General features: G+C 53.2%; 1 protein-coding gene across 8 annotated transcripts in view; it reads left to right on the forward strand.

Moving 5' to 3' along the window:
- Positions 1–27,381, forward strand: part of PTPRF (protein tyrosine phosphatase receptor type F) — a 371,253-nt gene that overhangs the window by 320,383 nt on the left and 23,489 nt on the right. For 5 of the 8 annotated variants that reach the window (XM_083845518.1, XM_083845516.1, XM_083845515.1 and 2 more), the window contains 10 exons: positions 230–256; positions 2,334–2,451; positions 4,715–5,293; positions 5,926–6,023; positions 11,555–11,808; positions 12,509–12,599; positions 15,052–15,264; positions 18,082–18,236; positions 21,437–21,552; positions 26,727–26,824. In XM_083845518.1, the coding sequence (XP_083701644.1) occupies positions 230–256; positions 2,334–2,451; positions 4,715–5,293; positions 5,926–6,023; positions 11,555–11,808; positions 12,509–12,599; positions 15,052–15,264; positions 18,082–18,236; positions 21,437–21,552; positions 26,727–26,824 (1,749 nt within the window). The remainder of the gene's footprint in view (positions 1–229; positions 257–2,333; positions 2,452–4,714; positions 5,294–5,925; positions 6,024–11,554; positions 11,809–12,508; positions 12,600–15,051; positions 15,265–18,081; positions 18,237–21,436; positions 21,553–26,726; positions 26,825–27,381) is intronic. The other 3 variants (XM_083845521.1, XM_083845520.1, XM_083845522.1) reach the window with 3 other exon arrangements.

The raw sequence follows: 27,381 nt of genomic DNA on the forward strand, positions 1-27,381 counted from the left end.
TCTCAGACCTGCCGCGCAGGCTAGCAGCTTGTAGAAAATTGCTCTGTCCCATTTCTTCCCTTGGCACAGCCTGTGCCAAGTGACCCTCTGCGTATAAGTGTTATAATCCCCCCCCCCAGTCCTGCTAACCCCTGCTGTTGTCGTCGTCGTTGTCATCCCCTTCCTACACGTTGCCCCTTAAAATTCTGTGTCTCCATTTTTCTCTCCTCCTTCCTTTCTCCCCCATCAGTGGAGAGCTGAGGACTCCGTCGACCATGTAAGTACCACTTGTGTGTATTCCAGGTTGGAAAAGAGGGGTTTGGTAAATCGATTTGTGAATTTTGTAGACACAGTGCTGTCAAAACATCCCTTTCACTCCCTTAATGAGGCTGGAGAGTTACATTGTGAAACCTTCCACAAGCAGCAAATCCAGAGAAAATTGGCATTTAGATTGCTACTAAATGCAGAAAAGCAATTGACATTTCCCATAATCTGTATTTCCAGCTTGTTGCAGTGCAGTTTTAGGCAGGCTCAAGTGATCGACTCAGGAGGTGCATCCGACTTTCTGCAGCAGTTGGCCCACCGAGTTACACAGTAAAATTAGATATGTAATCTTTAAAGCACATTGATTGTAGTCATGAAAAATAACCTACACTCTCAACCGTGACCTTTGGCTGAAACACAGATCGTAATAAGAAAACAATCACATTTAAACAGTTAAATCCAATTTTTCCCACATAATTTTGAAATATAAAATTGGAGGAACAAACTCGGAAATGACCTTTTTAGAGTCAGCAATTCAATTACGTGCCCTACTGTGAGCTACCCCGGCACGAAGCGTTTCTCCTCCTGCTTTACAGGGGAGAGTCGCGCTTGGAGTGGCTTTGTCATGCCAGCACTGTGTTTACACGATGCGATCAGACCTTCTTTCATCCATCCCTCGTCTCTCTTCCCCTCCTCCCAGCTCTCTTGCTTTGCTCCCGGTGGCATGCTTTTGCGTGTGAATTCCTCTTTGCATGGATTTGGGAGGAGTGAATTCTCTTGGGATGTTCAGAGTCTGCAGGTTTTGTGTGAGTGCTTCCCCCGCGGGCCCGTTGGCACCGATCGGGCTGGGTGTCCACTCACCCGCACACACGATCTGCTGCAGGGGCGGAGTTGGGACGGGACTCTGGTTCACACGGTGATTTTGGCGGGGTTCTTGTTGGTGCTTGTTGATTTTTTTTCTCTGGGCTGGCTGGTTCCGCGATGGTAACAGGGTGATTTTGATGAGTAAGCCTGGGCAGGGAAACCTGAACCAGCAGCACCGACTGGAAATCAACAGCTTTAACGGCGTGGGTGTCTGTGCGAGTGAGTGCTGGGAGACTGGCCGTGCTCTGGGAGCCACCGCAGGGCCCTTGTCCTTAGTTTTAATGGTCCCAGTCCCTTTCACAGCACCCCCAGCTGAAGGCCCTTCAGGGGTAGCTGCCCTGGGCTGCGGATCGCTGCTGTGCTCGCACCTTTGCGGGCCTGGCCAGCCGAGCTTGGCACAAGTCATGTTGCCGCTGGAGGCCAGGAGGGAGGAGCGGGGCTCCGCGCTTTGATCTCGCATTGAAGTGCGGAGCCGTGCCCTCCTCCTGCCCAGAGGAAGCCAGAGCATGCAAGGATGCTAGCGCCCTGCCGCCTCCTCTCAGACCTCCCACGGCGCAGGGTTTTCCCTCGGGTCTTGCCAGTGCCTTGTGCTGACCCCGTCTGTCCCTGACATGCCCCGCGGGGAGGGCGAACGTGGTGCTGCGGCGCTGCAGGTGCTCCTTCCCCGGGCTCACTGCTGCCTGCCTTGCGCCCCTGCTCTCCCCGCGGCTCAGCTGCAAGAGACAACCTTAAAAATCCCCAAACGAGCCCCCACGAGGTTTCCACAGCTGGCTGAACTGGCTTCTGCTCTGGTTCACAGCTCCACGGTCCTCATACTCTCTGTGTGGGGTGGCCGCGTCCCTGGGCTGGTCTGCCTTCATGGGGGAGCTCTCTCCAGAGCAAGTCTCCCTCTCGGCAGGGGCTGTGGGGATGGGGCACGGGGGTTAGGCCATTCCCTTTTCCTGTGCACAGGTTGCTCGTGGGTCCCCAGGAGGGCCGAGTTAGAGACAGGGTGAAATGAGGCAGGTGAGCGGTGGGGCGGTGGCAGTTACCGATTGTTGGCTCCATGGGGGTGCCAGCTGGGCGAGACGTGTGTGCTTGGGTGTCATGCATGAGTGTGTGCCAGCGAGCATGCCGGTGTGTTGCTGTTGGAGACACTGACCCCGGCGCCCTCCTTCTGCTCACTCTGGTAATGGGTATTTGCTCTTCTCATTTGCCTCTTCGCCGCCTTGTGGACGCGCTCCCAGGAGACGGTCATTGGAGGCCTGCTGCCAGAAACCACCTACTCCGTCACGGTCGCTGCCTACACCACCAAGGGAGACGGCGCCCGCAGCAAGCCGAAAGTCATCACCACCACGGGGGCAGGTGAGCGTGGGGAGCAGGGACCGCAGCCTTGCAGGGGTGGTGGGGAAACCTCCCAGGAGGTGCCCAGGGAGTACGGCCACGGCACCTGTGCAGGAGGAAGCGAGAGGGCTGGAGGTGCTGCAGAGGTGCATACTCCTGGGATCTCCAGCCCTTCCTTACAGGCTTTGCCAATGGATCACCTGAGCAAAGTGCAGCAAAGAGATGGACACTGCCAGGGCCCGCAAGAGAGCAATGAAGCTTGTGGGTCTGAGCTCATCTGCATAGTCCAGAGACCTGGGAAGAGGAAATCTAAAAGTCCAGGCCCTCCCTCAGCTTTGGAGTCACAGCCTGTCCTCATTTTGTCCCTGCTGCAGCAGGAGTTAGGCGAGTGCCATTTCTTGCTTCCTGTGGTGACTGCAGCGCTGCCTGGGATGGCCGCTGGCATGGAGGGCTCCTCAGAGGCGCTTCTCAGCTCCCCCCAGCCATTGCTACCACTGCCTTCCCTGCCGTATATAGCTCAGCCAACTTGCTCCTAGAGCCTTGGTAAAATCTGGAACGCAACAAACCCCGCTGTAGGAGTGCTGCGGACACAACTTCTAGGTCTGGTGATCCCAGCCAGTTCAGTTCTGCTGTCTCAGTAGAAACTTGTACCCTGTGCCTAGTGCAACACAGGAGCCTCGGCCAGGAGCAGGGGCACCCAGGAGTTCATCAGGTGCTTTCCTCCGGATGCTGTCAAGCTTGCCTTTGGCGGTGGCACCAGCTAGTTCTCATTGTCTTGTCCTCGATTTCCCACTCACTAGACCTGTCCTACAAATGATAATCCTGCTGTTTGTCACACCGGCCACAGGAACGGTATTTACCACTTGTTATTATGGGAATGCAGCTTGTGCAAACTGAGAGCGTTTGTTCCTGGTGCTTTTAAACAAGGAACAGCTTGCCATCTCCTCCGTGCTGCATACGGGGAGCTCCAGAGGTAGTTTCCACTGTCACAGTCTCAAATGCTGTCTCCCTTGTGCCTCACCATGATGTATGCTCTGTTCATCAAATTGGTACAGCTGTCCTATGAACAGGAAAAGCTTCCTAAACATCCCAGTGTTGCACTGTAAACCACGATGAGTCTTCCAATGTTATGGTGTACATTTAAAGTTAATATTTTGAATCAACTTTGAAAATAATGTGTCCCATAGCACTAGCTGCTGTTAGACATTGTATTATGAGTGCAAGGAGGATGGCACTGGCAGTGGAAATTTAATTGTATGTCTTAAATACCTACAAAACCACCCCCAGAGCTGCCTTTGTACTGGCTCATCTGCAGGCTTGACCTCAAAGGGGAGTGTTGGTATCGCCCTCTGATGGCAGAATTGAGGTATAATTCCATCAAATACGTGTTTCTCTTGTGCTCATCTCTGGGCTTAAATGTTCCAAAACTGTGCAAGGGTATTTAGCCAGGTTTGGCTACAATCCCATTTTCATTTTCATATCCGTGGCCCCATCCCTTTGATTCTGAGTATCTTCCCGATCAGTTGATTTGTTTACAAATCTGAGCTGATGTGGAGTGAAGACGCATCCTTTTTTAACTGAAGGAGATCAAGGTATTAAACCATCAATTTAAAGCCATCAGTTCCTAACCCATGACGGCAACACCCCTTGACTTGCTCAGCATAAACAAAAATCCCATGGAACGCTTGTGCTCACCTCTCACATCGGCACTGACATCACGAATCTGTTCATCAGCTAAACCAAAATGTGTTCTGATGGCAAACGGCCCACCCAGCTCCGCTTGCTGCCTCTGCAGATGGTAAAACTGCAAGGTTTCGGGATGAAATTAGTCTTCCTCCAGACAGACTTGGGCTTCTGTGTGTCTGTTGTCAAACTGCGCTGGGGCCAGCGTGGCCTGGTGCTTTGCACTAGCTGGAGTGTCTGAAGATCACTGAGTAGGAGCACGCGATTCAGATCTTCTCTGAGATAAATGTGATGCTTTGAGGTACCTTAAACCTTTCCTGTAAAAGGGGATGATTTTGGGGGCTGGACATGGCTGAATTTATTGCCTGTTTAGATGGCAGCACTTGGGAAAATGGCAGCCAAGAGCTGGCTGGCTCCAGCTTCCCTCGGCACCGGATTAGGGTCAGTCTGCCTCTATCCATGTGAATTGTCTGTCATCCTCTTCACCCTGTTGTCTGAACTTTCCCACTTTCCTCAATCCTCACGGACTGAGCAGCACGGAAGCTGTCCTTCCTCCCCCTCCTCCCAGGCTACAGATGGTCATTGTGTGTTTATGTTGCAGTCCCGGGGAAGCCCACCATGATGATTAGCACGACAGCCATGAACACAGCCCTCATCCAGTGGCACCCACCCAAGGAGATGGTAGGGGAGCTGCTGGGTTACCGGCTGCAGTACAGACGTCTTGATGAGGAAAAGATGAACACGATAGACTTCGGGAAGAGAGACCATCACTACACTGTGACCAACCTGCACAAGGGGGCCACGTACCTCTTCAAGCTGTCCGCCAAGAACAGAGCCGGTCCGGGAGAGGAGTTTGAGAAGGAGATCACTACCGCAGAAGACGTGCCGAGTGGCTTCCCGCAGAACCTGCGCGTGGTGGGCCTCACCACTTCCACCACCGAGGTTGCATGGGACCCCCCGGTCTTGGCAGAAAGAAACGGCAAGATTGTCAACTACACAGTGGTATACCGAGACATAAATAGCCAGCAGGACGTCGTTAACATCACTAAGGACACAAGTATCACTTTGACGAACTTGAAGCCCGATACCACTTACGACATCAAAGTGAGGGCCCGCACCAATAAGGGGGTTGGGCCGCTCAGCCCCAGCATCCAGTCCCGGACCATGCCTGTCGAGCAAGGTAAGTGCCCTTCTAACAAGCCCTAGCAGCAAACTCTGGCTCCAGGACAGGGACCTTTGCTTTCATTCATGAGGCTGCGCTTCCCTTGGCTCTGCCTAATGAGATCAGGTACCGTGTGGCTCCCTAGCGTAGAAGTAGTTCAGCGAGGGGAGGCTCAGTGAAGGTTTCCTTAAAGTTGTCGTTTTGGGGGGGAGTTGGTGGTAGCTTAATTGCCTTCATCGCTCCACAGGCACACTTTGCTGTTTTATCTGTACATGAAAGGCTCTTGCTCGAACTGGCGCAGACAGCTGGGTAGGATCATCTGCAGATCCAGTACCTGAGCACCACTGCTTTTTGATCATGGCAAAGGGCCAGCAGAGTGCGAGCAGAGGGGGGAAGAGAAGGCTACAGTTCAGCCGATGGCTCTCTTTCTGTGATGGTGGAAAGTATAGTCAAAAACGGAAACTCCACTGGAGACTGGGACTTGGTAAAAGGCTGCTGCTCTTTTCTCCTCATATCTCACTTCTCTGCTGTAGCTGAACTCTCCGACCTCTGCTGCTAAGTTAGACAAAGAGAGACTTGGAGCTGAGCTGCTGCCTCGCTCCCTCCTGACTTGGCCTTACAGTGCTCAAAGATCTTGTTTTTCATTTCAGTGTTTGCTAAGAACTTCCGCGTCAACGCCGTCATGAAAACGTCTGTGCTGCTGAGCTGGGAAGTGCCTGACTCCTATAAATCTGCAGTGCCTTTTAAGGTAAGGGTGGGATGCAGAGGACAGGGAGCTCCTCCTGTGGCACTGAGCAGCGCAGTGGAAAGCAGACCTACTGCATGGTGTTTTCAGGCCATCAGGCAAGAGACCAGCAGGGCAAGGTCATGTTGCTTGCTGGTCTGGGGTCTTGCGGAGCCCAGATCTCCAAGCCCAGATTAGGTACCTGCTCATGCTTTTGAGCACCCGCATGGGAGCCATGGCACAAAGCAGGGCACACTGCTGCTTACTTTTCCTCCTTTCACCCTTCTTAAGGAATTAGAAGGTGTTACAATTCTCTTGATTTCTTTCTCTTTTGATCAGTTACAGAATAGCCAGGAAGCAGCTGCTGCTCATGTTAGTAAAGAAGAGTGAACAATGTTGGCTGAAGTGCACCAACAGAAAATGTCAAGGAGGGAAGGCCTGTGCTGGGCAGGGGGCAGTCTGAGAACTGGGCTGCCTCAGGAATCATAATATGTATTTCTTGCTTCTCACCATCCAGCTAGAAACTTGTCTTGTCCATGGGTACTTTTGTTAAGTGTGCACTCTTCCCTTCATAGTGTCCCTGAAACTTGCAGTGTGCATTTTCTAAGAGGAGTGGTCTCCCCTGGTCCATGACCAATGTGTAGCTGGTGAGCAGTTGCAGTGATTGTTCACACAGTTCCAATCTGGAACCCCACAGGTCTGGATGTAGCATCATCCACCAGGCTGCAGACAAGACCAGTGACCCAGTGTCTTCCTGCTCTCGTTTGTCCCGCAGTTTGGATCACTGATGTGGGTAAAAGACACAGACAGGGTGGAAATTTCTGCAGATCCCAGTACAGCTTCTCTCCCTTAGGGGAAGAGACCAACATGTCACATTGCTAATCTTCCACCCAGTCTCAGCAGCTGTCTGCTGCCTCTGCTGAGGTGGCCTGGGCTGGCAGCAGCATGCTTTCCCTTCCTCCTTGCACATGAACTCTGCCATGCTGTGCCTAAAATGGAAATTCAAGGCCTGCATGAGCCGTGGAGGAGCCATGGCCCGGGGAAGGGGAGGAAGATCTGGTGCTACATCCGTATCAATCAATGTGTGTGAGCACCTCCCCTTCCTTATTGCTAATTCTCCTTGTCTAAATCCTAAAGTTAAATTACCGTGATCAATAGCAGACACTTGTTAATATGTAGAGTTCAGCTGAAGCAGATAAGGCTTTTGTGAAGACCTCATGGCATTCAAAGCTTTCCCAGGTGTAGGCTGCATTAGGATCAGCACTCAGATATACAGCCGCAAGGAACTTCACCGATCCTTGTTACTTTGCACTCTGCTGAAGAACCAGTCTGCTCCACCTTCCCTTATTCTTGTGGTACAAAGCCCACAGCTCTGTCTGACAGCTCGCTGCGAGGAAGGAACGGGGTGACCTTTGGAGCGTTACTAATGCGTAAGAATGGTGGGGTGGTTGGAGGTAGCCAGGATCAGGCATGACACCGATTTCTTGTCTCGGCCTCATAGCTGCAGCTGCTGACACAGACAGTGAGTCAGGGTCTGCCCCTGTGGTGGGTTAACCCTCGGATGACACGGGAGCAGATGGCATTAGCACTTGCTGGTTGAAGAGCAGTCATGCAAACAAGAGTGTTACAAGGATATTTCTCTAATAGTGTCTTCTTTCTATTAATATTCCCCAGCTTGCAGACGCATATGAGTGGAGGCCAGGAGCTAAGAGGGTCAGCTCCAAGTCACTGACTGTGCCACTCGAAAGAAATCCTTAACTTTCAGGACTTGGTATTTTTATAAACAAGGTTCACCTCTCTCCTCTAATTCAGGCACACGGGATGCTGAGGCCAGAGCCTAATACTGTAACTAGCATAGCATTTAAATCTCCATGGGAACAATTAGTATTATCTACACTTGATAAACAGTCTCACGCTAAATCTATGTCCCAAAGGGTGTCATATTCTACTTTAACAGATTTAATTAAAGTAGATATTGTTCTGACAATGAACAGTGAGGCACAAGCAGGACTGCTGCTGTTTTTTTATAGAGGGTGAGCTGAGACCTTAGGAAATGTTACTGCTACCAAATCAATAATGAAGGTTTTCGTTCTCTTCAGGGAATATTCACAGCTTCTTGTGGTCCAGGAGATAAATTCCTTGTAAAATGTTGCCCAGCCTTTGTGGTGGAGCAGAGGCACCGTTCCTTTTTTGTTTCAGCATGCTTGTAGAAAGGCATTCTGGAGCTTTCATGGAAAGTGTAAGACAGATGTGACCTTCTCCTTGGGGAAACTGCACTTCCCTGAGACATTCTTCAGCTGAAGAGCAGGATGGAGGATATATTGGTTGAAAGCAGCATCACAAGGTGTTGTACAAATGGGGAGTAGCACATTTTCCAAATGGTTATGGTGCAGGTTCAGAAATAAACCCCAAGAATCCTGGGCAGTGCTTTCTGGCATTGTGTCCTGTGGAATGCAGCAAGTACTCCTGCCCCCCCATAAAGTCAACTTTGCTTCTCCATCCAGTAGTTATTTTTCTGCAGTATTGCACACTACATGTCTTTTCACCTTTTAGTTCAATACATTCTTTGCTACCTTGAAATGAAGCAGCAGACCTTCAGCAGTGACATTTGGACCCACCTAGCTTCTAGCTTTGCAAATTCTCTCTTGTGAGTAAGAGCAACACAAATGACATTTTACAGCAATCCATGGGCTAGTCAGCAATGTTTGGCAGTTCAGAGCCCTTGGGCCAAATTTGCTGCTGACTTAAGTAGTTACCAGTGGGCCATGATACAACCTCTAAATAGTGTTCCTGCTTGAGCTCCCAGGCATCTTCTGCTGCACGCGAATGACTGTTTCTGAGCCCTTACATTATTGTAAGGTTTGTGTAGAGACCTTACCTAATGGTGCATAACATTTGAGAAGACAATGTGTTATGGCAGGTGAAGGAATGTGGAACTGCTACAGCAACGGTGAAGAAAGGGGAGGGCAGAGAATGGTTCAGGAAAGCATTGCAAATGCTAATTTCACTGTCTTTAGACACAAATTTCTGTGCATGGCAGTGAAAATCATCATCTGGTGTTGGAGCTGAATCAGGGACTGTGTCCTGGCTGGTTCCAAGGCAGAGCGAGCAGGGAAACACTGAACTGAAGTGCCTGACCATCTTTTTGGCCTCCGCTTGCCCCAGGAGAACAGCTGTGTCCCCGGCAGATGCCTCATGCACAGGCAGTTGGTGAGCAAGTGTCTTCCCTAGAGCACAAGCAGAAGCAGTTGGTGATGCCTTTATTAGGGAAAGCTCCATAATGAGAATTCTCTCATCTGAGAGGCAACGGAACTCATCACGGACTTCGTATCATTCCAGCGTAGTTATTAATGTTGGAATTTTGGTTTTGCTCGTCTGTGTTGGAGCAAATGAGGTGAGGTCCCGCTGCTCCCCAGGACAGCTTAGGACCTGCTCTTGTCTGGACTATCTGGACCTGCACTGCAGCAGTATCGTTGCAAGGGGTCGAGCTGGGACAGACAGCAAAGCTGCTAAGGTAACGTGAGGTCTGCTACTCCTGTCTTGGTTGTGCTGACTTGTGTGGCAGAGCAGGGCGAAACCTGCCAAATAATTATTTGATATCCCAGTGCTACAAGAGACATTTCTTCATTTTACCTTTTTGCATTGGCTTTAGCACCCCTCTGACACGCATGTCTCTAGACAAAGGGATTTAAAGCCCAGGAGAACATATCTGAAGGGGAGTCAGAGCAGAGCAAACTCCTCCAGCCATCCTACTTTTGACAGCCTTTACTGCACGTGGGGCATCTAGCAGGGGCTTTGTCCCTGCAAACCTCTACATTATTTTAGTACTTAGGACTTAGTTTTGCAGTTCATCCCTGAAGGTTGAAACACATCAACAAACAAGGGGGATTCTCTCCCCTCCATTTCTGGCTCCTCAGTGCCACTCTGCTGGGAATCCCTTCTCAGACTGCGGCACCCTCAGGAGCCAGCAGCACAAGAAATGGGGCTCCTTTTCTATCCCAGCCTCTATGCAAAGTGATCAGAAGAGGATCAGAAGCATGTCATGGCTAGCTGTTCGGATAATACAGAAGCAGAGGTGCACATCCCAGGCCTAGCCTGCTCCCTGTGCTCTGCTCGCTTTCCAGGGCCTCCCCCCGCCTCCCAGCCCCAGCACTAAATACTAGAGCAGCGCTAATCAGCTGCCCTTGTCCCAGGGAGCCAGCAGCCTTCTGCAGATTGCTGCCACCTGCTAAAAAGGTGACTTGGAAGGAAAGTTCAGTCCCTCCCTTGCTGCCTGCATCAGCCTGAGCAGCAGGCTCAGCTGGCAAGAGATCTGTTTGACTTCAAGTAATTTTTCTTCCACGGAGCTGTCTTCTCTCTCTCAAGGCCCCCGTTGGAGAGAGCACGTTTCACTGTGTGGTCTCTGCCTGTGGCATGTAATAGCTGCCGTGGTTTAACATGCTCCAGCTCTGCCCTTGCCCGTTTTTGGCACATCGTGGCTCTGCGCCTCTGTCAGGCATCCAGCGCTCCCCTGCCACGCTGGAAGGTTGCCCGGTGGAAGGCAGCAAGCTGGTTTGTTGCTGCTGGGGCACAACCTCTGCTCCCGCCAGTTCTCCACATGCCGTTTGTCTCTGCCTCTGGGATCTGTCTGAGTTTCTGGCTTTGCAGAGCCCGCACCTGGGGTTTTGGGGTATGGGGGTTGTTCTGGCAAGAGCAGGATGGAGCTTCCCGAGGCAGACGGCGCCCACGGCTGCCGCGCCTTGGGCAGGGGTCGGTGTATCTGAAGCAGGACGAGGACAAAACGTCGTTAGCTGAGGGGCTGGCAGCCTGGGCTGCAGGGGGGCTATGCATGGGGGGGGCCACCCGCTGCCCCGGGCCGCCGGTGGCCCTGCTCTGTCCTGCCCGCCGCCCCTCGCTGCAAGCGCGGCAGCGAAAAGCAGCGCGGGTCCCCTGCATGGCACCAGCACCTGTTGTCATGGTGACGGGCGTCACACCTGCGGAGCCGCCATTTGTTTCGGGTCCCAATTTGCGAGCCCAGCGCGGGATTTGTCAGCTCGTCGGCGAGGCACGAGGCACGTAACCCCCCCCCAGGTCACCTTGCTGGGAGGGGGAAGCTCTAAGCTCCGCACTAACCGCTCCATCAGCTGGGAGGCACGGGAGCAGCACCGATGTAAAGCAGATGGGATTTTACACCGAAAGCATATTGTGTGTTGTAGCCTCGTGAGACGAGGAACAAAAGACCCGTTCAAATCCGTGTGGGGGCAAAACACAGCCATCTGCAGCCCTTCCCCGAACCGGCGCCGAAAGCAGCGCGCGTGGCACCGCCGGGCTCCCCGCTGCCCGCCCGGGCTCTGCCCAGGTGCCCCCTCGCCGCCCTGCGGAGAGTGCGGCTCAGCCCTCTGCCGGGGGCTGCTCTTCTTTAAGGCAAGATTTATGGCTGTTTACGAAGCGCAGGGTGGCTGATCCACCTGAGGGAGGGCCCGGAGCCAAACGGTCGGCTCCGCCGCTGCTATTTTGAGCGTGAGTTTTCATCAGCAGCTGTCGGCTGCATGAGCGTGTCCTCTTCCCCATTTCAGATTCTGTACAACAGCCAGAGCGTGGAGGTGGACGGCCACTCGATGAAGAAACTCATAAGTGACCTCCAGCCAGACACGGACTATTCTTTCGTGCTAATGAACCGCGGGAGCAGCGCTGGGGGGCTCCAGCACCTCGTCTCAATCCGCACTGCGCCTGATGTCCTGCAAAGCAAACCCATCGCCACAGACAAGTACATCCAGGAGGGAAAATTCACGCTCAGCCTTCCCAAAGTCCAGACCACCGTGCCCGTTAGGTAGGTGCTGTCCCCAGGTGGAGAAGGCAGGCTGGGGGGGCTGGAGATAGGGAAAAGCACAGGGTGAGTCTCTGCCAACCGGTCGGGATTGTAACCTGGGAGGGAATTTCAGAGCAGGCTGCAGTACAGAGCCAGGCGTCTGCCCATAACGTGGAATCACACTGCTGGCTCTTCCTGAGCAAATATTTATGTGCAATAAAATTAAGACAATTCTCTGACAGTTTGCCCTTGCCCTGGTGGGTATACTCCAGATGCTACCAGCAAAAACACAGTTGAGGATCAGGAGGGACTTTCTCTGACACTGTATAATATCCTTTAAATAAATAATGCCTAAAGCCTCAAGGAGATTAAAAAAGCGAGTTTGTAGAAGTCTTATTCGTTACTGTGGTATCCTTGTGCTGAAGCACAATTCCCCCAGGGTTCTTGCTACAATCCGATTATATAAATGTCCTTCTCGCAGCTCCTACACCACCCTCTGGAGCACAGTCTGTAGATCTTCATTAACCTAATGAGCGCTAACAGGAGTGTTCTCTTCTCTGGTGCAGCTGGAAAGCTGGCCTCTTCCTCACTGAGCCCTTCCACTGCTTAGAGGGCAGGGAGTGCAGCAGGTCTTCTCGGGGAGGGGTATGGCACGTGTTACTCGGTGACCTGCTGGAGAGATGTCTTAGGGTCCAGTGCTTATGCTGTCCTTCCTTCCCAGGTGGTACTACATCGTGGTCGTGCCCGCGGATCAGAGCACCGGCAGCCTGACTGCTCGCTGGCGGACACCTGATGAGATGGAGCTGGACCAGGTAGGAGTCCGTAGCAGCTGCTGTAGTGGAAGGGGCTCTCAGGTCGCCTGGCACGCTTTGCCCAGGCCTCCTGGGAGCGGCACAGCTGCACCCTAAGATGCACACTCACCCCAAGATGCAGCTTGCCCTGTGCAGGAGTCCTGCGACACTAATGGCACGGTACATGTGCAGGTGTCAGGAGAATCTCATGCAAGGGGTTTGTGGGCTCTTTCTTCCTCACACACACCATCCACCCAAAGTAATTAGGAAAAATTCCAAGAAATCACGCGCACAAATTCACAGAATTCACACACAGGTCCATTAAGAAAAAGAAAAAAAAAGTTGTAAGCTTTAAGCACTGAGAAATTACAAAGTGTTAGAAGATGCAAGTCAGCCCTTGCTTATCATTAATCTTTAATTACGTGATTGCACAGCCTTTTCCATGGGGTCCCAGCTCATTCCACGTACGGGTGGATCTGTTCTGCATGTGAAGCAGAATTGTGTGATGACGAACCACCAGCCATAGGCCTCCTGCATCATTTCTTTGCAGAAGCTGGAAGTTATTACAAGAAAGAGAAGACTGGGATGAGAAAGGATGGTTTGATTTTGTGCGTTAGATAGTTATAAAGCTATCCAGAGAACTGTTTTCTATCTCTTATTGTTTTACTTAGACCTGGGCAAATGATTTAAAACAACTTTTGTATTAGCAGCCACTGTCTTGCTTCTTTTTGGAGTGCTCAGTTTGAGATCCTGGAGCCTTAGTTGCAAAGCCTAAGCATCCCCAGCTGCAGAGAAAGTCGATAGCAGCTCTGCTGGATACAGTCAGTGAAGTAAAAAATGCTGAGTTTTCTTTAAAAACAAAACAAGCTTTTCAATTTGACATTCAAAATTAGTGGACATTTTTTTCATTACCGTCCCTGTGCCTCTGTTCTCCATCTGTAAAATGAGGATAATCGCTTTCATCTCACCTCATATGGGTGTTTGGAAGATAAGATCGTTAATGTTTGTGAAGCACTTGTAATATTACAGTGATCAGCACCATAGAAAAGCCCACGAGGAAATTATTAATTTTGTCTTCAGAGCTGGGTTTGAATAGTAAGCAATAAACAAGGCCTCAGGCTGCATAATGCAAAGAAGAAAGCAAAATATGGAATAGCTGCTCTTTGATTAAGCACTGTCTGTCCTGTGTATTGAGCAAAGCAGGGGAGTTACAGAGAAGACAGTATGTGACCATGTAGTCAAGGATTGTAACATGGTGCCCATGTATCAGGCAGCTGAATTATTTTTGCCCGGGTGCTATTAGTTCTGACATTTTCTACTTTTTGAGGATCTGAACTGTGCAAGCCTAGCATTCCTTTGGTGCAGACTTTTGGCGTGTTACGTGTAGGGGTGGCAGCAACATCCAGCAGCCTCAAGCACAGCTGGAGCCCCGTGGTGTCATACACATACTGCTGTGCTTTCTGCCCCCAAAAACTCAGCTGTAATTTCAGCCAAGACACAACAGGGGAGCAAACGCCACCATCCAAAGGCTATCTTTCTGCCTTTTCCCCCATGCTTTCTCTAACATGACTGTTCATGAGAGGGCAAGGATGGACTGATGAGAGGGAAGAGGAGGGGGTGCCTTGCCTAGTTCTCACGTCAGAGGGAGTGAGCTCAGCAGCACAGCTTTGTGTGCACGTCACTGTCCCCAGCCCCAGCGTAGCACTGACATTCCCTGCCTGCCCTGACAATGCTGCACTGATACATTCGTGTGTGAAATGTATTTCATGCCTCTTTCTTCATTTTAAATTAGAATTTCTGTTCCAAGCCTGGTATTCGTTTTTATTCATTAGAAAAACATTTTTAAACATCTGAGAGTCTTTCTTAGCAGTGTAATTGAATTTTTGTGTGTTTATATCCTTTTTCATGAATTTGTGGCTGACTATGAAATTTGCCATTTTTACTCCGAACATCCCATGAAATCTGTTATCACTCTGTGATTTACACAAAGTTCTGCCTGCAACCCAGCAGCAGGTGAAATATCGAAGCACCGACAGAAGGGAAAGACACAGCAAATGTCACTTCTTCCCTCTACATCAGCATCAGCTGTAATTCACGCCCAGTGGCCATAGAGAATGTGAGTTGCTGTCCATGCCAGTATTTGGGCCACAAAATACGGCCCGGTTCCCTTGCAGCCCACTGGGATGCGCTAACTCTGGGTGTCAGCCGGGCTGCCACTCACTGTCAGCATCCCAGGGCTCAGGGCTCGCCCAGAACCAAGAGGTGCTTGCAGTGAGGGTCTGCAGATGGGTGCCCCAGCAACGCCTAAACAGACACACATCCCTCTGGCTTCTTGGTACCATGTCCAGATCAAAACCAGTGTCTTTTTCTGCCTTCCCTTCCTCCCTGCTGAGTCCTACAACTTGGTAAGGGAGCAGCGCCAGGCGGTGTCACGCTGGGCGAAGCAGTAGTGATGCACCTTGTTTGTCCCCAGCTGCTGGAGGCCATCAGCCAGGGGAGTCAGAGCAGGCGCCAGCGCCGCCAGGCAGACAGGCTGAAGCCTTACATTGCTGCTCAAGTGGATGTGCTGCCTGAGACCTTCACCCTGGGGGATGAGAAGAACTACAAAGGTTTCTACAACAAGCCCCTCTCTCAAGACCTGAGCTATCGCTGCTTCGTGCTGGCCTCGCTGGAGGACGGAGACACGGTAAGGGGCTTCCTGCTGGGGAGGGAGGCTCTGCCTTTCCTAGCGGAGCTGAGGGAGCTCAGTGCAGGTGGGAGCCTGACACGTGGTTGGCATGGGGGAGTTCCTCATTCTGCTTCGGTTCAAGTAAATGCCTGGGGGAAACAGCCCCTTGAGACCCTGTCCTACAGAGTGGTTGCCGAGGCTCTGGAGGGAGCAGGATGTTCCCCCTGGTCCTTCTCTGGCCAGAATCGCGCTCCCAGCTGGAAAAGCAAACCTGCCTCCTGTTGCAGGGCTGGCAGCAGGGTGGGCTGCACACGTGCCTGCTGTGTGGAGATTCTCACTCCCGTGCCTCTCCTTGCTGGAGGCAAATGGGCCGTGCCTTCATCAGTAATATGTCACCGGGCACGCGGGGCCTGGGCGTGTGATGGGGAAGGGAGCAGCTGGTGCAATAAGCAGGGAGCAGCACGCCGAGACCTTGCATCAGTGTCCAGCTGTAAACAGGGAGGGCAGGAGTGGCGGTGGCAGTGGCTAGTGTGTAAATAATGGGAATAATAGAGACGTACAGAGTCCTTTGGTCGGCTTCCAAGCTGCGGCTTCCTTCCTCAGCCTCATTTGCTTGTAATGGCTCATTAGGGCTGGTCAAGTTCTTCATTACTCATCCAGCTCACGTGTTCTTGTGGCAAGATGTGCACGCTGGTGAGGGGAGGAGAGTCACAGATTAACAATAAGGTAAAGCAGAGGCCTCGGGGTATGCTGTGCTGGCAATCCCTGTCAAGAAGAGATGACCGTAACCAGATGATCCCAGACTAACATCGTCTCCTCCCTAGCACAGATCTGCCACAGCCCTCCGGTGAGCCACCAGCAAGCAGGGTTTTCACGCTCTGCTCCTAGCTACCACCTTTCTGCATCCCCTGCTGCATCACACGCGTTTTCATTTGAAGTATGAGACACTCTCTGCAGGGCTGTGCACCGTCTCCCCCGCTCAGCTCCTCTGAAATTGCTTGCTGTGTCTCTAGTGTCAGCAGGCAAGTGTAGCACTGGGCTTTTTTAAAGCAGAGGTGGGGTGGGTGAGGCGTTGAAACACCACCTGTGAGATCAGGGGCACCTGCGCCTCACAGTCTGCCTTTGGAAATGCCACCAAGATAACAGTCCCTCTGATCTCTTCGGCTTGTGCCTTCTCTTGGAAGGAGCCATTTTTAATGTGTGCCTGCAGAAATGTGAATCTTGGCCTCCTGCACAAAGCTTTTGAGATGGATGCACGTTACCTGGCTGCACAGAGCGGCATCCCCAAACCTATTCCCCTGCCTTTTGCAGCTTGGCCTTTCTGGGCAGTGATGGGTAAAGCCATTGTGCCTTCCTTTCCAAGCAGCCCCCTGCCCCTACAAAGAGAAGCCCCAGGCCTTCTGCCCTGACCTCTCACCTTTGCTGGGGCATCTTCTGGTCTCTGCCATGCTCAGAGCTGTAGCTGGCCTCTGTTGAACCGGGCAGGTAGAAGAAGGCTGATGTGTTGCAGTGGTCCCAAGCAGTAAGAACAGAGCTGAAGCAGGAGCCATCAGCTGTGGCAGGGTCATTGAAACAGGTTCTGGTAGGGCTGAGAAGTCTCACAGACAAAGCAGTAGCCTCTCCCTTGGCCCTGCAAGCCAGTGGCATCTCTGACCACTGATAAATCTGAGGAGAGTAGCTACGATGCTGCACCTGTGCTTGCTGCCAGAAGGATGTTACGGAGAAGATCATTTTCTGTGCTGCACACGTGTGTGAAGCCAGCCTGGCTGGGATCAAGGGCACCTCTGAGAAGAGACCGAGACGTGCATTTGTGTGACACCAGCATGCTTGATTTTTCTCTTTCATCCCCTCACATGCACGCAGACATGGAGCACATGTTTAAACTTGGACCTTAAAGCAGGTGATTTATAGATCCCTGGTCACCTCTTCAGCGACCAAAACTTTTGATGGCAAGAGCAGAGCATTTCTAGGTCCCTAATGCAGGGCAGCAGGTGCTGCTCAGAAGCCACAGGCACTGAACTGATGCAGCTCTGGCCCTCTCTAATAGGGGCAAAGGATTTCTTTTTGCAGCGTTTAACCCTTCTGACCCAGCGAGGCTGAGCTGCGAAGGGACAACACGGCTACGTAAGCCTTAGCAACAGCAGCAGAACAAGCCAGGTGCAGGGTCATTTTTCTGCAGGAATGGTTTGGGTCTCTGCTAATCCGGTCTTGCTGGTGGGGCTAGAAAGCTGTCCCTTCAGGTTATAAATCACCGGGCTGCCAGAATGCAGAAATCTCTGGAAAGGGGCCTGTGAGCGTGAGCCCCTTTCCAAGGTCTGTTTATCAGAGCAGAGACACCAGGAAGAAAATGTTCCTGTCATTTTGTTCCTTGAAGAAAACCGCCTAGCCCAGCAGGGGTTTTCCTAATATAGCCCTGTCCTGGAGAGATGTGTTGATATCAGCACAGCAGGTATTATGAACCACTTAGGAATCATCAGCCAGCCCCACTGTGCAATTGGTTGGGATTCAAAAGCCTGTGATTTGGCTCCAAGAGAATCCAGGGCTGGCAAGTGGCTCTTAGCTGGGCTGCTCCAGTTTGGCACCTCGGGGCCAAGTCTGCTAGCCAGAAGGCTGCTGGCATGGGAATGTTTCACACCAGGAAGAGGCTGTTCCTGCAGTGTGACCTCTGCTGATGCTGAGGGAGGGAGGATCGTACGGTGTGCTGCCGGGGTTTGAGAAGCATCGCCGTTCCCTGCTAGCCAGAGGCAAGGGAAAACCTCTGTTTCAGGGATGTGGCTGCTGCTTTAGGCTAACGGATGCTTGCTATTCTCTCCCTCTCCTGCCGGTGCTGTTCAGAAGAGATACGCAGCCAGCCCCTACTCCGATGAGATTGTGATGGAAGTGACTTCAGCAAAGCAGCAGGACGAGCCAGAGATGCTGTGGGTGATGGGACCTGTCCTGGCTGTGATACTAATCATCATCATCGTCATCGCTATACTCCTCTTCAAAAGGTGAGATCTAGGCCAGGGCATTGCAGTTACAGCATGAGCATGACAGGAGGTGGCACCTTCGAGACTCCTTCCAGCCTTCAGATGGGGGGTGCCCTGGTAGACAGTCCTTGGTGGTCGCAGGGAGGAGGAAGGTCTCTACCAGCACAGCAGAAGGCTGCTTTATAAAGATTGCAGAAGGACTGGCTATGCAGAAGGTAATTAATACCAGCCCCAGGACGCAGAGCTGCTTGTGGATTTTGGAGACCTCTGAGCAGTGGGACAGGGGAGAGCAGCAGCTTTGTCTCTAAAGCCAGTCTGACCACTCTGTCGTCTCACAGCTTGGATTTGCAGCACCAGGAACATCTGTAGTACCACTTACCTGCTGAAGTTGCCTGCTAGATGTCTGGCAGGTGCCCCCACTGCTGCGAATTTTGACAGGGGAACATGGTCTTAGTGAGAACAGGACGTGGATGTGACAGGCTGAAATCAGAGTAGGAGCACTCCTCTTGAGGCCCCTGGGTCCTGGCTGCTGCGTCCCTGCTGAAGCAGCCTCCTGCTCACACGTAGCAGAACAATCCTGCCAGAGCTGTAACTGTGGCGCAAGGCAATTGTTAGTCCTTGCAAGGAGCCGCAGGTTGTATTTGCATGTATTTGCGTAGCCTGTTCAATTACACTCGGTCATATTGTCTGTCAGCTCAGCTCCAAGGTTCTGCTCCTCCTGGACTCTCTATTTACTATTTATGTGTATCTGTAGCTTGGGGAAGGGAGCTGCTTTTGTTGTCTGATTAAATGGAGCTCTGCTGTGCATGTGCAGTCAGTGCCTTTCTGTGTCAGTGATCATCTCCTTTCTTCTGTTTCTGCTCTTCCCTGGATCTAGTAAACAAGAAAGGTACGAATCCATTTTATCTTCTTGTTTTGCTAAAATTTCAAATCTATTTCCCTGTTTAAATATCAAGCCTGGCACAAGTAAGGAGCATCTTTGTTTTTGGGAGCACGGGGCTTGCCAACACTGGGGGTTTACAGAGATTTTGTTTCTTCAAAGGCATCAGCCTCCTAGTAATTGTTAGCCCCTCACAGGCTGATGCAGGGAGATGGTTCCAGCCTAAAGACTTCCTAGATTGTTTTTGCAATTAAATTAAAAATCCAGAAACAACAACAGCAGCAGTTATAGGTGCTTCTTTGTATTCTCAGTCGCTTCAGACAGAGGGCTGTTCCAGCAAGAGTGCAGGTGTATTCTTGCATTCTGTAACGAGGAAGCTTTAAGCAAATACCAGGCAATTGTAAGAAACAAAAGTGTGGGCTGATCTTTAAGGTGGGAAAATGGCCCCCTCCCCCTCTGCCCAGGGAGTCTGTACTTGGGCCCCACAGATGCTGCGTCCACCTTGTCTTAGCTCTGCTTTAACCCAGACTGGTGCGGGTCGAGCACCAGGAAGCAGCCCCAGCCCTCTGTGCTCACCCTCAGCATTCGTGTCCCTGCTGCGTCCTAGCCCACGCAGCAGCACCTCCGTGTCCAGCACCACCTGCGTGCTCGGAAGGATGCTCTGTTATCCTCCCGCTTTTCTCCCAGCGGTATCTGTGCAGCATATTCACAATTTCAGATCTACAATGGGAATGAACAGAACCTGAGTAGCAGTAGCTAGCTTGGGATCTGGAGGTTTGTTTAGCGGTGGCCCCGACTAGGCTAATGAGAGAGGCAAACATTAATTATATGCCGTGCCCATTCCCCAGCAAAGCTAGGCCACCTTGCTCAAGGGCTCAGGGACTGGCACACAGTAGCACATGGCACATCCTGCTATGCTCCTGAGAGGAAGAACAGCGCTTTATTTGTTTGCCATGTATTTTTCTTGCCTTCTATCAATGCTCTTAGTCTGTCGGCTCTTTTGTCTCAGTCCAGGCAGCTAGAAGGCTTCTGAGGTGTTGAGACACCTCTGAGGTGTTGAGAGTATTGTAAGACTCACAAGCTGGTCCTCCCCACTGAACCACCCCAGTGTCTGATGCAGCCACAGGCTACAGATGGAGCTTGCTCACAGGCTGTGCTTCAGAGGAAAAGCAGTTTTCACTCGTGATTTATGCACGAAATTTTACTTAATTTATTACCACTAGTGCCAGCCCAGCACGGGCAGGGGAAGTGATAGTGCCCTGTGCCTGCTCAGAGCATTTCTGATCATGGGTGGTTCAGGGTCACCACCATCCAGAGCTGCAGCTGCCTGTGTGCAGAGCATGGCAACCCTCAGGGTGCTTTGAAATGCCTCACAAAGAAGGAGAAAGCAGACACTGACTGTTGCGATTTACAGGATGGTAAACGTGCTAGCGTTTGTGCAGGCTAGCAGCGGTGCAGCTCCCTCTTTCGCAGAAAGCATCAGGTCAGCAGAGGGGTTCACCATCAGGCAAAATCCAGTTTCAGGCTGTAGCCAGGAGACAAAATCTCTGCGTATTACTGCTGCACGCTCAGCACCTTGGCAAAGCACCAGGATCAGCACAGGCTCAGAAGAGCGTCCCTGTCCTGCTCCTGCCCAGCACCCTTCTGTACTGCACGGGAATATCCAGTGCACTTGTAACATACAGCGAGAAGTGGGACTGAGAGAATTGCTAGAAAGCCTGTTTGCAGTATTAGATTTTCCTTAGTATTCACTTGTCCGCTTCTTGATTGGATCTGTCCCTGCCTTGCCTGTGAATTCCAGCAAGAGCCTGAGGTGGTGGCATTGCTTTAGGCATAAATACAGCATGAAGAGACAACAGTGTATTTTATTGTTCCATTAATACACGCCTTGGGTGCCTTCAGCCATTCAAGACGTATATTAATGGCCCAATAAAACACACCCTGAAGAGCCTTTACACTATTATATTGCAGTGTTCTAAATTTAAATATGTCTAATACGTGAGAAAAAAAAATTGGCTTATATCCTTCCACTACAGGAAATAGTTCCTAGAGGGAGTACAAGGGAATGAGATCTTGCATCTGTCTGCTTTTTCTCTAGTAAACGTTATGCAGAATATCACATTTCAAAGTGTCTCACTAATCAAACCTCTGCCATCTCTGAAATACAGTGATTCCTGTTTCATAGGTGGGAAACGGGAGGCACAGAAGAGGATGTGACTTGCCCAGAGCCCCAGGGAGCCTGGGATGGAGCTGGGTATCTGGGACATGGGCACCCAGACTCCTTTCCAGGGTGGTTTGTGCCAGTCTGTGACAGAGCTCACCTGCTTGTCTCCATCTACAGGAAAAGGGCACACTCCCCCTCTTCCAAGGATGAGCACTCCATCGGCCTGAAGGACTCACTCTTGGCCCATTCCTCTGACCCGGTTGAGATGAGGCGACTCAACTACCAGACTCCAGGTAGGAGCAGCAAACCCCCTCGTGTCCCACCTGCCCCAGTTCCCCTTCACCAGGTCACCATGACAGAGGGGGAGTCACAGTCCTTCCCGCAGCAGCTCTGCACCTTCGTGGTCACAGAAGCACAGATGGGGCTTAGGCCAGGGTTATCCAGGTAGCCACCCTGCCTGCAAATCCTCCTCCCCAGCCCTGCAGGCACACAGGGCTGGGAACCCAGATGGGGACAGCCTACATGAGGCTCACACACAGCCAGAGCCACTGTGATCATTGTGAGCCAGGAGGAGTCCCCGTGCAGTGCTGGGAGAGCTCGCAAGCACCCACACCCACGTTGATCCCAGGTGCTGTGCTGGCTTGGTCCAGGCTGGGGCTCAGCGCTGAGCACTGCTGGTGTGGTGCTGGCCACAGGGGCCGCATCCAGGAGGGTTGGGGAGGTGGTGAGCTCTTATGCTGCAAGGGTGTCCCAGCAGCTTCATCCTGGGATGTTCGGTGTGCTAACTCTCCTGCTCTGCTCAGCTAAGGGTGAAGAGCTCCCTGCAGCCCGTGCTGCTCCCCGGGCAGTGCTGCTGCCCAGTGAAGGGCACTGCTGGTTTCAGTGGCCTCAGTCCAGACGATGGCTCAGTAACAGCTGTTGCTTTCTGAATCTGACTGTTCTCTGCAGAGCATCTCCAGTCATGCCTGCGCTGGCCTCTGGTGCCTCAGGCTGTAGCTGTTTGCCAGCCTGCAGAGGCAGCTGTACTTCCCACTGCAGAAAGGTCTCATGCTGCTGCTTTGTGTCTGTCTGTCTCTGATGGCACTGAAAGCACAGTGCCTGTCATTGTAGCGATCAGAGGCGGGCTCGCCCCAGCTCATTCAGAGCCTTTCAGAGAGCCTGAGTCCTAGACGAAGTGGAGGAGGGCTTGGGTTTTGTGATGGAGGGAGCAGTTCAGCAATAAATGAGGCACAGCGCTCTTCTAACTTGCAGCTCCTCCTGGTCTGTAACCTACTTTCCTTTTCCTCCCGCTGCTCATTCATCTAAGAGCTTTCGTCTAACAGGAGAGTTTTGAAGGGGTCATTTCTTGATGTAAACATGCTGCCTCTGGGAGGGAGGGCAAGCGGAGCCTTTCCTCTTGCCACTCACAGCGGCCTGGCTCAGACCCGACTGCGGTGGCGTGGGTTTCACCAGCGCATCTCCCTCTGTGCCAGAGCAGCTGCCAGAGGAATTACGTCTCCCAGGCAGGACCGATGGCAGCTTTTGTGGGTAGGATGAAGCAACAGCCTGGCAGTTGTCAGCCAACCTGGCACGTTAATTGGCCACAACAGACCAACACAGGAGGAAAACACTGTAGGAAGCAAGGGAGGCACCTGCAGTGGAGAGAGATCTCAACAGGCAGATGACGGCAAGCAGCAAGAGATGTGGGGATCGCACACAGTCAGCAACAGCTCGCAGCTCCGTGGGAGGAGCGAGGTGTTGAACAGGGCACCTGGTCAATGGCCACAGTGCCTGTGCGTGGGGACGGGTCTCTGTGACATGTCCCACAGCCCAGGGACACAGGGGACATCTTGCTGTATGCTTGTGGTTCATGTTGCGTGGAGGAGCGTAAGAGGTCGGGCACCTGCTCCCTCTCCAACAAAGAGATCGGGTGTTTGCAGCAAGGGCATCCCTTGCTAGAGCTGTAGGAAGGGTCAAGAGCTGCCATCAGAGAGAGGAGAGGTCCAGAAGATTTTCCTTTCCCACCTGTACCTAAGAATAAGCCAGAGATACCGGCTCATTTGTTAATTTTGCAGATCTCTCTGGAGAGATAAAAACAACCCCAGGAGCCCGGTTCACTGGAGGCAGCAGTGCCCTGCGATGCTGCCAACCAGTGCTCCCCACCCAGTGACAGCACCACGTCCCCCCCATCACTAATGAGGCTCCGTGGGGCGGAAGCAGGTGTCCTGTGGCTAGAAATGACTGTTCCAGCTCCTGACAGGCTTGTACTCGTTAACGAGGAGGCTCAAAAGCCAGCGAGCCCAGCAGGCCCCTGCTGCTGCCCCTGTCACCCGCCGGCAGCTGGGGCGGTGCTGCGGGGGTGCGCTGACAAGAGGTGCTGGCCACTGGCCCTGCACGCCTCGGTAGCCGGCCTCCCTGCCGGAGTGTGCTGAGCAGGGAAAACCTTGTTTAATGCATAATTAATTGGGCTACTGTTATTAAATATTAAGCTTTCTCATTTTTGTGGCTCTTACTTCAGACAGAGGTTATTTCCCCTCTCTGCACTAACGCACTGCTTTGCTAAGTGGCTGGCAGGATACGGGACCGGGCAGTGTCCCAGTGTGCCATGAAGGGAGGCAGAATTGTGCTGCTGAGGAGCTGCAAGCGAGCTGGAGGCTCTGGGGCACCAAGCAGAGGTTGCTGGGGCTGCTGGGGCTTGGTGCCTGGCCACCAAGCAGCACAAACCTCCCTGTACCCAACATATACCCACCCTTACTGCCTCCCCTCGGGCACGAGGCCCCGGCCAGCGGTGTGCAGTGAGAACTGGGGCTCTCAGCATCAGCTGGAGGCCTCTGCGCCCGCTCCCTGCTCATACCCACGCTGCCACTTGGCTGGCAGCATCAGAGTTAAAAGCCCTGCGCAGTTGGGAGGCTTCTGGTGCTGTGCAGGTGGTGCTTTCCTTTGCGTCTTCACCTCTCTGTCTTTCCATTTCTGAACCTCTGCAATGATGACTAAAGGCTAATGGGATTTCTGTTCTTGCCCCGTTTCTTTTCTTTGCAGGTGCCAGTGTCCCCAGTTGCCCGAATATCTCAAGTTAGTTTTAACTCCTGTATTTATCTTTTGACACCTTTTGTTTTTTCTTTCCCTTTCTCTCTCGTCTCTGTAATTTCTGTTTCAATGTCATGAAGGTCACCCTCACTCACAGCAGACTGTAGATCAGCAGTGATCCCACTTTGGGCCACGACGCGCGGGCCCCGCGGGTACTGCGTGCACGGCAGCGCAGCGGCTCCCACAGCACAGCACGGTGTGGCAGAAGGGGAGGTGCTGGGTGCCGGGCTGCCAGGAGGCTCCTGCGGCAGCCCTTCGCCTGCCAAGGGATGCAGTAATATCAGGACTGTGGGTGTAACTGCCCCTTTGTCTCTTCTTTGCTTCGTGAGCTTCAAGTTCACTCTCAAACAGGCATAAAAGTGTCTCCTCCCTGCTGAGTCTGGGCATCCACACTCAGGAATGGGAGAGGTAGCACAGGTGCTGCCCCCAGAGGCAAAGCCAAGGGCTTTGCAGGCTGCAGTCCTGCAGGCACTGTGAGACCTCGCAGCCCTCCTAGCCTGGCAGAGAGCTCGACCTTCTCTTGCCAAAATCCTTAGAAGAGCATGTAGAAGTCTGGTAGTGTGCACAAATCCCATGCAAATTCCCTCTGCCTTACCCTGCACCACATGTGGCTGTTGTTCCACGTTCACCATAAGAGGATGCCGACTGCCTCTTCATCCCCTTCTGCTCCTGCAGCTCCTTTGGTGCTACAACACTCCTTTGACTAGCAAAGCTGAATTTTGGAGAGATACCCTTGAATTTCTCAGCGGAGATGAATGTCTGCAGCTCTGCTGTGGTCCGTGGCTCTGCTGTGCTTCATACACGACCACACTGGGATAACCACATGCTGTGGTTATGTTTCAGCCTCTCTTCCTCCAGCCCCACACTTCTGCCTTGGTCCCATGCTGTTCTCCTCATTTACTTGCTCATCCATAACAGCTCGGCGCTACAAAGGCTGCTCCTGAGCTGCAGCCTCTGGAGCGCTGGCACCAGTGAGCGGAGTTTGCAGAAACCGGAGCATCATCTTTGTGGGCCCTGCTCAGCCACCGCGGGCATCCTGGTGGCAAACAGGGAACCACCTGCAGGAGGACCTCAGCACAAGGCAGAAGAGGGATCCCTCCTTCCCCACCTGTCCGTGTGCTGTCCGGCCACCCGTGGATAACCCTGCACTGTCAAGTGCTGGAAGGTTGAGCGCGTGGTGGATCAGGGCTCGCCTTTGTGCAGCAGTGGCAGGTGCTTTGGGCAGAGGTGTTAGGAGCCCTGCCGGGCAGCAGCTGCAGTGTAGCGTGCAGTGACACTTCCCTGTTATCACCTAATGACTTGTCACCGCTGTGTAAAATGCACGTACCCAGCCTGGGGACTGCTCCATCACCTCGGCGGCCCACCGCTGCCATCTGCGGCAGCGTTCAAGCTCCAGAGCCATCGAGAAGCTCCTGGCCATGCTCCAGCCCTTCTCCCTGGGTGTGAATCAACAGCTTCAGCCTATTAATAATCATTATTTCCCACGTGGGGGCTCTGGGAAACCCACAGAGCAGCCGATGGAGTCACGAGCCTTGGGATTTGGATGAGCCAGGCTTTGGATGAGGTGTTTCACAGCCGCGTTCCTGCCAATTCGCCGTCTCAGCTTCAAGGAAGGAGGTCGCGATGGCTGAGCCCTGAATCCCAGTGCTCGGTGGTTTGCACGTCCCAGCCCGGCAGAGCTGGGCTTTGGGCCCTGGAGCTGGCTCTGCCCCGGCCACTGGAAGGCCCTGAGCTGCCCGGCAGCGCGCAGAGCCTCTCCTCAGCTCTCAGACTCGTGCCATCCCCGACCAGGGGAGCAGCAGTTCCTCCATCGGGTCATTCCCACCTTTCCCCAGCTCCCCAGAGGACAGGGCGATGCCCGCCCACCCGTAACGCTGTGCTCATACACTGGCAGGGGCTTCCCCTGCCACAGGTCCAGGCAAGTTTCTTTTTGGCTAATGCCGTAGTTAGGGCTAAGCAGGAGGATCAGCCTCAACCCTTGGTGGTGGTGAGAGTGCCAGAGAAACGTGTTCAGCCCGTGTGGGAGCCTGGGAATCACCCCGACAGCACCCCCTCGGCCCGTTCCCCTCGGGGGCTTGCCCGAGCCCCTGCCCGCTGCGTGGCCTGCTCTGGGTGCCCGGTGGCTGTACTGTCTGAGCATGCTCACCCGGTCATGCCCATTCTGCACATCACTTTTCTTTTTGTTCCACTGAACCGTGTGCTCTGAGAGCGCGTGCCGCATGCTGCGTGGTCTCGCCGACTTCCTATCCATCCCGCCCGGCGCTTCACATCGTCCGTCCCACGTGTCCGCCTCGCGCCCACCTCTTGGTTTTGCTGTGCACATGCTGCTGTCGAGCCTCCCCCGGGCACGCAGAGCTGTGACCCGTTCCCTCTCCTCCCTCCCTCCTTGTCGCACCCGCAGGCATGCGCGACCACCCCCCCATCCCCGTGACGGACCTCGCCGACAACATCGACAGGCTGAAGGCCAACGACGGGCTGAAGTTCTCCCAGGAGTACGAGGTGAGCGTGGGAGCGTGCCGGGCACTGGGGCAGAGCGGTGCCAGCCGGGGCTTTGGTCGGACCTCCAGCAGAGAGGGCTGGGGAGCTGCGAGCAATGCCTCCCCCGCAGCAGCATCGCCTGCGTGGGCCCTGAGCCAGGCTGGGAGCCTGCCAGCTCTCCCTGCCAGCCCCGAGCGGTGGGAACGCGCCGTGAGCGGTCGGAGCATGGCTCGTGCAGGGAAAAGGCCGAATGCGCAGCAGCGCGCCGTGCTCCCACCATGGTTACAGCCGTGGGAGTGAATGGGAGCTTGTGTCCACCCGCCTGGGCTTTGCTTCTCCGCTCTCCTGGGCAGCCCGCCCCTCGAAAACAAGCAGGCATTCGGGTTCCCTGCCCTGCTTTCCGCACCTGTTCCCCCCTGCATGCCGCTGGACCCTGCTGGCATTAGCCCCTGCAGCTCAGCTCTGCTGATGTCCCGCTGCCCCCGAGCAGGCTCAGCCCCCTCTCGCAGAGCTCTGTCTGCGCCCTGCAGTCCTGAGCTGCAAACTCCCCCAGGGACATGCCTCCGGGGCTGGGTTCT

The sequence above is a fragment of the Anser anser genome (assembly GCF_964211835.1).
Source record: "Anser anser genome assembly, chromosome: 8".
Classification (NCBI taxonomy): Eukaryota; Metazoa; Chordata; class Aves; order Anseriformes; family Anatidae; genus Anser; species Anser anser.